The following is a 14824-nucleotide window of genomic DNA, read 5'->3' as shown; positions in this document are numbered from 1 at the left end:
TTTTGCACACGGTATTTTACACTAACCATTTGCAATCTAGTTTAGGGAGGCACGGTTAGAAAAGTCATTGTTATTTCTTTTCACGCAAACACGCTTTCTTTCTATGTAAATTGTGCTTATTATAGATTAAGCTTCATTCACATTGTGCTGCTAGCCTGGCGCAAGTGACATTGTGCTATTACAGTCTAAGGAAAGCTGGCGGTAAACAGCAATTTATTTAAAAAAGTACAATTTCTATTGATAATGGTGGCAGTAATTAACTAAATAATGCATTATAATATAATAAAGGCATTATCACCTGGCATATATCCAGATGTGCGGTGTAGTCAAGTGCACGTTCGGCATGATAAAGAGAACATTCAGGTGTCTGGATTACAGGGCTGGTACTAGGATGCAATCTTTTTGTGGGGGTGGGGTGCTTTAAAACAGGCTATTTTCTAAATCCCATCAAATATGTAGATTTCCTACGGCTTCCTCTCTCGAAAAGGCCCAAACCTGCACAGCCCCTCTTAAACATCCTTGACATTTACTGAAACTTTAGTTTGTGTGCTTCCACAGCTTCACTAATCACCCATGCCTGCTAGAAGTTGCCTTAGATTTATGTTTTATTTAAAACATAACCAAATCACACATTAATCATATCTTATCACATAATACATTGCTAATACTATTGAGAGCCAGGTTTGAGCCGTACAGATAAACAATTCGTAATTATGCTAGAGCATGCAGTTCCCTGATGGCCAGAGAAATTTGCCAATCTAAAATACTATCCTTTCCTTATAATAATTCACATAAGCATGGAGGTGGGCTGATCAGAATACGGATCCCAGAGACTTGATACACAGTGGCTGCAATGTAAATCTGTCACTGTGGAGATGTAGCCTTTCCCAGTAATTACCACCAACATACGTAAACACGCTTGTGCGAAATCAGCCTCATAATCAGATGAGCCAGTGTGTACAAGTGTTTGCAATATCACTCTATTGGGGAATGCTGATGTACTGCTTTCGATGCCAAAGAAAACATTTACGAAGAGGCGAGACACGCAAGCACAAACATGACAGGTGCCAAAACAGTATCAGCACCATTACCTTCATCAGCCGTGGTGGCGAATGCTTTTTCACACTACCCCAGATAATTTACTTCTCTCTTCTTAGCACTTTTAAGCCAAATATTTCTTAAAACATCTTAATAAACAAATGTATAAAATATGACAGGGAACAGATGGAAGAGACTCTGAAAACAGCTCTAAAGTGTGATGTAAGTAGAGTGTCTGATAATGTCTTTAGTGCCATGAAAAACATTCTGTTGATTGCTTTGTATTAGGAATGTTGCTTAGCCACTGCACGAACCAAATGCTGTTAACACATGTGGGTGAATCTCACAAAACCTGTCAAGAACATGTCCAGATGTCTAAAATCAAAAGAAAAATATAAAAAAAATAGGGCCTCCCATAACCTTCCACTTTGCACTATGAAACACCTTCAAAACCGATAAATAATCTAGACTTATGGAATTTGTCACAGGTTTACAAAACAAATCAAAAGTCTGCCACCATTCACTGTGCTTCAGTGGCTTTGCCTGGAGGAAGGGATGTCTTTGAGTTCAGCCAGCCATAAAAAAGCTCATGATTACTCCTCATACATTGCAACAGAGCAACAAAACACATCCATCAGAACCCTTTTTCATTAATATACATGTTCAAAGGAGTGTGGCAGAGAAAGGTTTCTTTCATGTCTTTGTCTTTGGATGTAGATATGGTATGTATAGACAGAGGTCCATATCTCTAAGGACCGTGTGGTGCTCAATTAAGAAGGTGGAGGTGATTCGTACAGCACAAAGCAGGATGTTAAATTCAGACTCCCCCTCAGTTAGCTGTTGTTGTGATCTGAAACCAATGTTGTTCTTTTTGCTCATTATAGCTTACGAAACCTGATCCTAAATCAATTTACACCAAATGACTCCTCCACATCATATATGCAGGGGTGGAATGGAATTAATTAGTTGTCAAAAATGGCATATAACATAATAAATTGAATATTCTCACCATTGAATGTTGAACTTGGATCTAAACTGAAACGAAGTGATCCTAAGGGTAGATTCCACTCAATTAAAGGCATAGTTTACTAAAAAATGGAAACGATGGGCCCTATTTTAAGAGCGCTAATGCTTAGCACCATGCTATGCCATAAGTCATACACACAAAGTCAGTGGGCATGGCCATGAAGTTTTGGTATTTTCATGCAAGCATGCATTAAGTATAGGCACAAGTAGGCTTGGCGAAATTGCATGCACAAAGCCTTAATGGGCAGGGTCAAATGCAATTTAATTTAGAAATTCTTCTCCGGAGCCATCTACGTCCTATTATGAAGTCCATTTCATGTCAAGCACCAGTGATATAAACAAAGACAGCACATTCATAAGAAGTTGGTAGAGTAAATAGACTGTATGCAATGAATTAGAAGAATAGAAATATGGACTTGCATACTTTTGTGCAACAAGGCTCCTTTTATAGGCATGGAAAATGTGAATCAGTGGCGTAACTACTGGCAGTCGGGACAGCCGCACTGGGGCGCACGGTCGAAGGGGGCCCGTGATGACCAGGCCCTACCTTAAAATGTTAAACTGTCTGCACAGTTAACTGACTATCTACCGGACTATCGCTTCTACCAGTAAATTTTAATTTGGAAAAAATACATTTCACAAAACATGAAATAATTTACCCAAAAATATTTCTAAATTCAAATTGCACTTCAAATTAAACAAAAATAATAATCAAAATAAATAGTTGTCAAAACAAATCATACCAAATCCAAAGAGTTTACTCTCTCCAACTTGAAAATCACTATACGACAATAGGTGGAAAAATACCAATACAAATGAGATCATAAATACAATTGTAAATATATAAGCATAATAATAATAATAATAATTGAAAAATACACCATGACCTAAAGAGTAGTAGTGACGGTAGTAGCAACGGGAGGTGTGTACAAAGGGCAGGGACTTAATCAATGCAAGCTTATGACCCACACTTACTGGGAATTCTTTGTTGATGGGAAATAGTTGCAATCCCCAGTACCGATCAAGAGTGGGGTTCAGCGGGTTACCCGCGCCTCTCGGCGCAGGGTAGACACACGCTGATCCATCCATTGTGGTGCGCGTGCAGCCCTGGACATCAAGGGCATCACAGACCTGTTATTGCTCCGTCTCGTGTGGCTGAACACACACTTGTCCCTCTAAGCAGTTGGACACCGACCGCACAGAGCCGTATAACTATTTAGCATGCCGGAGTCTTGTTCGTTATCGTAATTAACCAGACAAATCGCTCCACCAACTAAGAACGGCCATGCACCACCACCCACAGATTCGAGAAAGAGCTATCAATCTGTCAATCCTTTCCGTGTCCGGGCCGGGTGAGGTTTCCCGTGTTGAGTCAAATTAAGCCGCAGGCTCCACTCCTGTGTTTCTTTTAAGTTTCAGCTTTGCAACCATACTCCCCCTGGAACACAAAAACTCGTGGTTTCCCGCACGCTGCCCGGCGGGTCATGGGAATAACGCCGCCGTATCGCGGGTCGGCATCGTTTACGGTCGGAACTATGATGGTATCTGATCGTCTTCGAACCTCCGACTTTCGTTCTTGATTATCTCATAAATATTTGGTTCATATTTGGTTCAGTGTATGTCAGGGACAAAATGTTATGTTCCACTGTATTTTCAGAGTTTGGACATTAATTTTATTACCAAAAATATTCACTGCTGGTGGAGTCTCTAAACTGCAAATGCAGGAACTGAGTTGCGAGAACAGACATGCTTTAGAAATGTTTTAGTGCAACAACTTATTTTTCCCCAAAAAATAAAAAATAATTCAAATACACCCCCAGTTTTCACCCATACATCCAAAGATAGCGAAAACAATCTCACCCACACACAAGGCAGGTTTGATGTTAATATAGCCAAATTACATTGAAACATGAAAAGCGTTTGAGGGCTACAGTGGAGGGAAAGATTTCCATTTACAAATAAAAAAAAAAAATTCTTTTCAATTCTTGGAATAACACGACAGTGATTAAAAAGAATGACAGAATGTTCACTTTGGTGTAAATTACGAATTACATTTTGTAACGCACTGAACTTTTATTGCTAGAGGGAGTTTCCTGAGACTTAAAGTTATGTTGAGAAAGTCACAAGTCTCGTCAAATGAGATCTCCACAAATGCATATGTCAATAACATCTGTTAGTACCTCAGCTCAATGAAGCAGATGTTTATCAAAAACTATAAGGATATGAAACTGAAGGTGAAACTGCATTTAGCTTTGTGGCTCACACTCTAACAATTACTAGCTTGGTGTTTTAATAAGCACCTAAGAAAGTTATTATGGAATTTCAGGACGTTCTTAATGACCTGTCATGTACAGTGTGGTGGTTTTAACATTTTCCACTCTTCCACTGATAATAAATTGAGCTCTTTTCATATAGTGGACTACTCTAGATAGTTTAAAACTAATGTAGTAAGCTGCCTATATAGACAGCATTATAGGTGTCATGATTCACTGTTGTTTTGCCTTGTGTTTAGCCTCTGACTTCTGTTTTCCCTGGACTACATTTCCCATAATTCACTGCCCTCATCACTGCCAGCTGTTCCCAATTGTTCTCACCTGTTTTCCATTACCTCGTTTATCGTAGTGTATATAATGCCCCTATGTATTTGTCAGTTGTTGTGTATTTTTGCTTTTGCTTCTGTATGATGTAATGTTTGTTTTAGTTCCCTTTTCCTAGTCTTGCCATGTTCCAGTGTTTATCCTGTTTTGTACTTTGGCATATTTTTCTATTTGAAAACAACAAGCTGCATCTAGATCCTGCTCTCGTGACTTCCTTCAGAAGGTAGGCAGCAACATAGTGCTGCTTTCAAAGGTAGTTTGTTTTGGCTAATATGTAAGGGGCTGTTCAGACAGAACATGTTCTTGCGTAAAAAAAAAAAAAAATTTTTAACTTGAAATGGTGTCTTAAAAATGTGCCGCTCATGCGCGAGACACTGAAAAATCAGCAACGGAAAGACATGGTGCAATGGATAAAAATGTCCATCTAGCGCACGTTAACATAGAAAATTTATACCAAAACACCATAAAGGATGCAAAAACCTGTTTAGTGTAAACAGGCCCTTAGAATGCAGCTGGTTACATAGGCAGTAGAAAACAAGGCAGCTCAACAGGTTTTGGAACAGAACTTTCTCTGCAATAAAATTGGTTCAAATCAAGGTTCATTTATGAAATTGCCCTTGAAATGACTTACATTTTGTAATCGACTTCCTTGACAAATAGTTTAGGAGAGTTTTTTTTATTTTTTTAATTCAATTACATTCTTACAATTCTTACATTCAATTATTAATATTTTCTACATTTAAAAAAAATACAATTATTGTAAATACAATAAAAAAATGAAAGTATGTGTGTTAGTGTATGTTTTGACCTACCTGCCTGCTTGTAGAACACCAGATATTGTGAACAGGCCAAAGTCGGTGATGACCACTTTCCCATTGTCATAGAACACATTCTTTGACTTCATATCTTTGTGAAGGATCCCCTTGGCATGTAAGTAGCCCATGCCCTGAAATAAAATGTTCTAAATGTGATCCCATGCTAGCATTATAGTAAAGTACATCTATAGATTGATTAGATACAGATAGTACTCAACCAGAATGAACTTTTCCCTGGTGTGGTTGCCACGGAAACTGTCCAATTGCTGCTCTAAACAGCTAGATGCACTGTAACCATATTACATCAACATGCTGAATCTGAACGTGCCACAGCTCATTCTCGCGAGAAGTAGATTGCTTCTGGGAAACTTTCTTATGTTCATAGTGCACTAATAAACACCAACAAACATGTCGTTTGCTTTTAAAGAAAGTGAGTGAAAAGGAGGAGGTTGTGGATGAAGCCCTGGTTCATGCAGTGTGAACGACAAGGAGATGATGTATTTGTGTTTAATTAAATATGTTTAAAGCCACACAATTGATACTGTGAATTTGGTATTGGTATTCAAAATGCTAATTTTATCGAGTCAAAAACAATGATAATTCTTTTTTGAATAAAATGTTTAAGGCGCAGTTGACTTTTATGCAGGGGCTCAAGTGAATTGAGTGATTTTTTTAATGAACTGTCCAAATGAATCACTTGAACACAAACTTTAAAATCCAAAATTTAGCGTTTGCATTAAAGTGCGCTGGGAGAATCCCAGAGTATGAAGTAAGAGGGAACTCCCAATATTGCAGTGCAATGCAGCATCAGGTATGAAGAAAAGTTAAGGAAACAAACACAGTAGCAACTGTGGAACATTTGGAAATAAAGCAAAGCAACAGAGAACAAAATCTTCCGATTTCTTCCTCAGACGTCATATTCGTTATTTACATGCATCACAGGGCACATTGTCTCAGTTTGCTCGGCTGCAGCGTTTGCAAAACAATGTGACAAAAAGCAATACTGTTTTGTCATGTTATGCCACTGCTCATTGTAAAAAGTAGATTGTTCATTGAAAAGCTACTCTATTGTAAAAACTACAGAAGTAATCTCATACTATTGTATAATATATAATTGTATCGTGTCAGTTTCAGCCACAGCTTAAAAAGGCTTTTTGTAAAAGGATATGCAAATAAAACCATGCAACGCTGAAAAAAATGTGTTTGAATTTGTTTTGACAACTTCACCAAAAGTCACCAATATCAAATATTAATATTTATGTGGTCAAATGTGTTTGTATGCAATTAATATAACTCGTTAGCATTCTTCTTTTCCACTTGTATACAAAAAAACATAAGGTAACCATGTCTCAAATAATGGTCTTTTGCATCAGGATTGAATGCGTGTGAACAAAAGCTCCCTTGGATTTTAGGAGGACTATTATTTTACTCTAAACCACCCCTGTAACTTTACATGCATACCAATAACAACAATATAAACACATTTACACTTGTATACGCTTTTGAGAGGGGTTTCAGTTAAACCACTCAAGGTTAGTCTACCACTACGGATTAATCGGGTAAATTATAACACGGGATAATGCCACCATTAATTTGCTTCAATGTTGTTGTTTTTATAGTAGGGACAACAAATCAAATTATGATTGTTCACAATGTATTTTTTTTATTTTCAAGAAGGAGGTATGACCAATATCAATGAAGCAATGGTTTCCATTTATTGAAAAAGGCTGACATTAAAGCATTTTTTTTTTTTTTGTATATATTCCAATAGTAGTAAATTCATGATCTAGGCTATTACTTTATTGCTGCCATTAATTTAGCTCCTTCTACACATCAAAATGTAAAAAATACAATAAAAATAATAATTTTAACAATGTTAATCATAATAACTCGTACTTTCTTCACACTTAACTATGGTGAAAAAAGTGCCCCTTTGTGCCACCTGGTGTCGATTTTGCGAACAAGTCTCACGTATGGTGGTTAGGATCATTTTGGTTGACTACCTGCTTTCGGTATAGATATGAAACAATCCCAACACTATTATAGAGTTAGTAGTGTTTTGCAATTATATGAATACATTTTATATGACATTTAAAGACAGCCTTGACTAGTCTTACCTTTACTATCTCTTGTGCGATTTGTCTGGTCTTGTTCACATCGAGAACGACTTTTGCATCTCGTACAACTGAGTACAGGGTCCTGCCCTTACACAAACTACAACAGAGAATACACATAAAACCACATATTAGACATTAGCGGAAACCATGACATCAAGATGTGTCCAATTCATGTAAACTTAAATGGTGCTTGAGCATAATGTGGATTTAGAAAAGGATCTTTTCAGAAAGAGGAACAGTAGCATTACAGGGTTGTGTACATAAACTTTACCAACATGCCATGCAAATATGAATCTGAATGTACATTTACCTTTCAGATTAGCTCTAGGTCTCTAAGCAGAGTTCTGCTAAACATCTAATTTTGTGTTCCACAGAAGAAAGATATTCATATTGTTCTGGGACGGTATGAAGGTGAGCAAATTCTTACAGATTTCATTTTGGGTGAACAATGCCTCTGTGAGCTTCACCTTCAAAGAAAGGAATAGAAACAGACCCCTCCACCTCCCTGACACCTCAGCTCCTACTGTGCTACTTGAGGAAAATGCCTGCATCCTTCCTCGAGCTGCCCTCTTCCTCCCTTTAAACTTTTTCATCAGAGTATGGGAATTATTTATTGCATCACTCTGGCCTTTTGGCCTTCTGCAGTGTGGGACCCTTCAAACCAGTGACGCACCGGTAAAACGCAAATGCTGAGCTCCATATTTATACCGTCAGTATGAAAATGTCTTGCATGCATTGTATATTGTCTGTTAACACTAATAATGTGAGTTCAAACTATTCCAATAACAACAGGCTCTGACATTCTATGTGCAATTATGTTCTACGTGGAAGAAATGCCTTTGTGAGCAGAAGCAATTCACACTGCAGGGGTGATTTGGAAAACAATCGATACATAATCACTTAAGACAATGCGAATGCAAACATTCAATGTTTATTTTTGCTCTAATTCTTAAAGACCAGGTATTCTGAAAATTATACTTCAGTTTGGTCTATGTGAACCTGCTCTAGAGACTATGAATAAAAATAATTTTAACTTTTGTCCTTTTTAACAGAAACATGGAAAATCATGCACTTAATTTATTTTAGGATTAGACATTGATAAATGTTTAAAGCCACACATTCTTTCTAATGTCTGTTGCTCAGGTGGCTACATTTGATTTAAGTAGCTCCATCCAATGCAATATATATATATATATATATTTTATTGTATCGACACAGCCCTAATTTAGATGGATGGATGGATGGATGGATGGATGGATATGGTTTCTTTAACAGACATGCTGGACCTCTCTCATGTGTTTGGGTCTAGGGTTGGCCAAAAATATTGATTTTCTACTTAATCTTAATTTGTACAATCCCAATGTCAAGATCACTCTTTCTTTCTATCTGCAATCCCCCAAAATCATCATAAATACTTCCCATTTGCTACAAAAAATGTCTGTGATTATCCACTGGCTGGTAATTTTTTATTTCACCAGTGTATGAATGGTGTAGTGGTGAAGAAGTTCAGCAATGAGATCTTTTCAATGCGTGCTGGAAGTAAATGTTTTCTCTCTTTTTGTGTAATGGGAGACCAAAGACTAGATCCAAGCAAACCATTTGTTGTTTAATAATATCTATTTTAATATCCTTTCTCTTCTCTACAGTCAGTTATTTATCAAAAACAACAAAAGAAACATTTAATTCTAATCACACATAGCATGGATGTTGCAAAGAAGCCATTCGACCATACAAAAACTACTGTACCATTTTAGCATTTGTTCTATACATTCCACCTTCCACAACTAAATACTTGTAAATAGTACAAATTAGGCATGTTAACAGCAAACATGTAACAATATACTGTATATATGCAATATAATTTATGCAATTTCAATACACCGCATTTATTGATGTAATTCATAAAAAATGTCACCAAAATGATGAAAAACGAATGATAAAACATTTTGTTTTTCAAATTGACATGTAAGTAATTAAAAAAGTTAGAAGGTCCCTTGTATAGTGAATAACAACATTAGATGAAATATAAATAATTTCATGCTGTATGCAAGCAAAATGGCCATTATTACTGATCAATCTAACTCATTTCAAATGAATTTAAATTAAAAGGGAATTCGAACCAGGATATCGTGATGTATTGCAATATATCGAATTGTGACATGTGTATCGTAATCATGTATCTTATATATATATATATATATATATATATATATATATATATATATACATACATACTGTATATATGAATAAAATAATAAATATAAAATGATATTTAAGCAATAAGGTACAAGAGGTTGTGCTTTATTGCTAATATAGTCACAACTATAGGGCATTGTTATGCACAACATACAGGGGAGTTACTATCTTAATAACTTTTCTTAAACGGTTACTATGCAATACAAATATTAAGGACACAGATTTAAATTAAAACATTATTTATATTAAGTAAATTCATAAAAGCCATCCTTCCACTAGAAAATATGGTCCCTGACATGTAAACTAAGGTTAGTAGTTGGCTCTATGATGATATGTTTGGTATTTTAACATGAATGGAATGCTGAACTGACCAATCAGCATCCAAGACTGCAACTCTCTGTTTCATTAAATTATTTAATAAATTATAAGTTATTATAATGAATACAAATCTATATTATGGCATTATTAATATTGAAACAATTAAAAAATATTTTAAATCTGGATACATTTTTATTCTTGATAAATTAATAGAAAGACACAAACACTAATAAAATAAAATATTTTCCCAGATATTTTATGCCAAGCACCACAGCATCTGTTGGCAGACAAACAGACAGGAAGCACCAATCTGTGTGGCGGGAGGAAATAAATAATTCTGTCCATCTCCGGTTTAAATAAGCACCTGTTTTTCACAGCACTTTACATTCCCACATTAAATAAAAACATTCGCATCTGGTTCAAAAACATCTAGTCTTGTTCAAATTAGGTTGAATGCAGCAACTTGCGCAAACTATGAGGTCATGTTGATCAGAGTGTAAAAGTGAGTCAACTTTAAAATATACTAAGATATATTTGACTGCAAATTCTAGAAAAATACCAGTGCATTAAATGTTTACATAACCTAATTAAATACTGTACATAAAGCAAAAAGAAAAAAGGTGGAGCCGTGGCCTAGCGGTTAGCTTGTGTGCTCCAGACGCATTGAGATGAGCTCATGTAAAGAATGCAGGGTAGAATCTGGCCAAAATTGTGTCTTGATTACTGTATATTTATATCTCCCCCTCCCCATCATTTTGTATAATTTTTATTCTTTTACTATCAATAAAAAACATGCATTTATATATATAGTATATATATATATATAATTGCAAGGCACTGTAAAACCGTGACACAACAGCCATCTGATGCATGTTTACATAGACAAAAACGTAAACATTTTGTGTGAGTGCCCCTATATCTACTGCAGATTGACCAACTCAATTGGACAAAAAAGGATTGCTGAAATAAAGGCCAGTAATAGGCTTATGTTCAATAATATGAAACTAAAATAAACAATATTTTTGTGCTGTCTATTCAATGCTTTATTCGTCTGCCACTATAACGTAATATATTTTAATTATATTCATATGGGGGCTTTTCTTACCAAATATTGACAAATTAAATTAATTATGCTTTATTAATATCGGTATTCAATGTGATCCATATATAACAGATATTTTATTTCTATACAGTACATATTTTAATAAAAGAAAAGGCAGGACATTATTTCCTCTAGTTGGAAAGTAAGTCCAATGACATCAAGAAACAAACTGACTTTTCGCAAAAGCTAAACTTACCTGGTGATGATGGCCAGATGAGGAGGTCTCATACACGCACCCATGAACAGGACCACATTCTCATGCCGTGTGTTCCTGTATGCCATCACCTCTCTTTTGAATGCTTTTAGCTGCTCTTCGTTGTCTCTTTCAATGTCAATGAGCCGTATAGCCACCTCTCCGTGCCAGCGTCCGTGATAGACCTGTCCGAAACGGCCCTTCCCAATCAGTTCTCCGATCTCCAGCTGCTCCATGGGAATGTCCCACTCTTGCAGGAAAATGCTGGTTTGGCTGGCCTTGCGTGGGAAGTTCCTCGCGGACAGGAGGGAAAGATTCATCTCCTCGAACTCGTCCGCAGAGCCCTCGGCTTCATCATTTCCTTCCTCGTTCTGATTGTGCACAAGTCAGATAGATAGATTAGACAAACAGACAAACAGCTAAGTAAGACAAACAGACAGACAGATGAATAGATGGATAGACAGACAGCTAAGTAAGACAGACAGACAGATATATAGAGCAGATGGATAAACACACAGATATATAAATTAAACCGACAGGAAGACAGACAGACAGACGGATATATAGATTAGACAGACAGATAGACAGACAGACAGAAACAAAAGAAAGACAGACAGACAGAAACAAAAGAGAGACAGACAGACAGATAGACAGATAGATAGACAGACAGACACAAAAGAGAGACAGACAGACAGACAGATAGATAGATAGATAGATAGATAGATAGATAGATAGATAGATAGATAGATAGATAGATAGATAGATAGATAGATAGATAGATAGATCTAAAGAAAGACAGAGAGACAGATATATAGATTACAGAGAGACAGATGTATAAATGCATAGAGAGAGAGTTCCGGTGATACTGAGCAGTCATCGACAGATATGTGAAAATTCAACATAGAACACATCCAAACAACATCTAGGAAGAAGTTTTTGTTTATATTCGAAATTTTATTATTTTTTTATTTTTTGTTTACTTTTTTTATCCTATCACAACTTAATCTGAGATAAGCTAATCACAGGATAACCTCTGCAGAAGAGGATATTCGTGTTGGAAAAGACAGCATCAAGCAACATCAACTAAAAAGGAAAAACTCACAGGAAAAGAGAGGTAAAGACATATTTTAAGCAGTCAGTGATCTTCGCTTCAGGAGCAGACAGTGCTGAATCATATTTCTCTTTGAAAGGAGCAGCATAGAGAGTCATTTTGGACACAACTGGATATTTTTTAAGCAACAAAGCCAGTGAACAGGTCTTTTTTCCTATGAGGGCTTATTTATTAATTTTATACCTTTTACACCTGAAGTGTAATATCAAAAATAAATTAAAAAAGGCATTTTCTTCAGTTGATTGTTGCCTGCAGCGACTATTATTCCATCTCCAATGTCGAGAATGAAAAACAATTATTCCCTCCTGGAGGTAGAGGTATTGGAGCTAAAAGAATTAATATTGTCCCATCTGGAGACAACAACAACATGGAACCGCTTAAAAATTACATCATGAATTTAAGGCAAGAGATTGAATACCTACAGAGAGACAAAAAAAAGAGATAAGGAACTTCAGCAAGCTAAAGAAGTTTTGGAAGACAATTAACAGAAGTTAAAACAGAAATGCAGAAGGAACTCTTTACATTGAAGTCAGAACTCCAAACCAAAGATGAATCCATCAATAATCTGAAAGAACAGCTCAACTCTATTTCAGCACCCAAAGAATCTCCTTCTAAACCCTTGATGCTCTCTGAAAATCCCCAAACTGAAGAATTACTAGTGCAGGAAGAGCTTCACTACTCAACTGATCCTCCAGCCCAGATCCACAGCTCTGCTCCAGAGGACCCTGGAAAAACACAAGCTCTTATCCTGACAGAATCAAGTGATAAATATGTCAATGAGACAGTTTTGTTCCCAAACATGAAAGCCCAGAAAATGTGGTTCCTGTACACAAGAAGTGCAAGAAAGGATCTGATAGGGATCTGAAAGGATCAGATAAACATCTAAATTAAACTTACAAGCACATTATAATCCAGACAGGGACAAATGATTTAAGGGCCACAAAAGGGCATGTGGCTCCTGTGCTCAGAGAGGTGGCCATTAGAGCTGCACAACGGTTCCCAGAGGCAAAAATAACCCTGTCCATGTTACTACCATGCAGTGATGTACCATTCCACGTCATTCATGGAAATAATGTGGAACTCTCCAGAAGCTGTGCACTTCTTCCATACGTTAATCTGGTCTATCATGAAGAAATATGGCCTCATCATATGTATGACCACGTCCACCTAAACAAACAAGGAGTAAAAGTCTTCGCCATAGTGCTAAAAAGCACAGCACTTGGGAACGCATGAAACAACAGCAGAAATTCAACTGACAACAGAAGCTCTCAGGCATCAAGAAATATCCACCACAGTCCTGACCAGCCACAGGACCTTCATCAGAACTCAAGAGCTATGCAGCGGCATACCACAAAACCCTGCAGCTCCTGAACTCAACCAGATAAGACAAACTGTATACTGAACATCATCTGCTCGAAACTGATTAAATTAATCTACAAATCTCATACACATGTATGCACAAATACACACACACACACACACACACACACACATTATAGACAAACTTATCCATTAAATCAGTTGTTGGGATGAACCAGACAATAAGACAATAAGGGTTTCTTACTCAAACTGTCTGAAGAATTACAAAAGACTTCTATGCAACAAAAGAGAAACATATTTTAAATCCAAAATTGATTAAATCAATGAACCAAAACACTTTTTAGAAATTTGAAACCCCCAAATCAGAAATGTCACTTCAGAGAGGCTCCATCTGGAAATCATAATTAAAAAATCTTTATATAAATATTGAACCCACAAAAAATAAATAAAGCAAAAACTAGAAGATTTAAAGAAAACAATTAAAAAATATGCACCAGCGACAGTTATCTGGGCATTGAGATCAGTGCATCTAGGTGTTTTGGTCTGACTGTAAAAGCATTGATTAAAAAGGCTTGGAGGGCATGTTATGCAGTTAAATTACAATTCTGTTGGAATTTCTCTCTCTATGTTTTCTCTCCATTGAGTGTTAGATGCGGCTGCGGCCATCTAACACTATAACACGCATCAGGAAAGGTGTTCTTTTCCTATCCTATGCTTTCAGTGGGAAAAGACCACATCCTGCCCAGCAGGGGAGGTTAACATGTGGTAAAATACGTCACATGGGCTTATCAGCCACATATGGAGATGTTATGGTGGTAGGTCCTGCCTCGACGGGGAGGAGCTCTACAAACACAGCGACCGGGGGGGCAGAGGGAACTCTGCCCAAGGGAGACACAGGTCCGCCAATAGGGAGCACCTGTTCCAGTACAGGCAAGTCGGTGCCTGCGGTGAGTCTGCAAACTCCTCCACTGAATTCGGAGCCAGAAGGCTA

The 14824-nt window shown here is 36.8% G+C and overlaps 1 protein-coding gene across 1 annotated transcript in view; it reads right to left on the bottom strand.

The window, feature by feature from the left end:
* The window catches only part of ksr2 (kinase suppressor of ras 2), a 125506-nt gene that overhangs the window by 11741 nt on the left and 98941 nt on the right, over positions 1 to 14824 (bottom strand). Inside the window, exons 16-18 of the mRNA XM_052104876.1 lie at positions 11406 to 11773; positions 7594 to 7690; positions 5474 to 5607 (exon numbers count right to left, since the gene is read on the bottom strand). Coding sequence (XP_051960836.1) covers positions 5474 to 5607; positions 7594 to 7690; positions 11406 to 11773 — 599 coding nt within the window. The remainder of the gene's footprint in view (positions 1 to 5473; positions 5608 to 7593; positions 7691 to 11405; positions 11774 to 14824) is intronic.

The sequence above is a fragment of the Xyrauchen texanus genome, chromosome 3 (genome assembly GCF_025860055.1).
Source record: "Xyrauchen texanus isolate HMW12.3.18 chromosome 3, RBS_HiC_50CHRs, whole genome shotgun sequence".
In the NCBI taxonomy this organism is placed as follows: Eukaryota; Metazoa; Chordata; class Actinopteri; order Cypriniformes; family Catostomidae; genus Xyrauchen; species Xyrauchen texanus.
The sequence above is the reverse complement of the archived record's forward strand: the minus strand, read 5'-3'. Positions and strand labels throughout refer to the sequence as shown.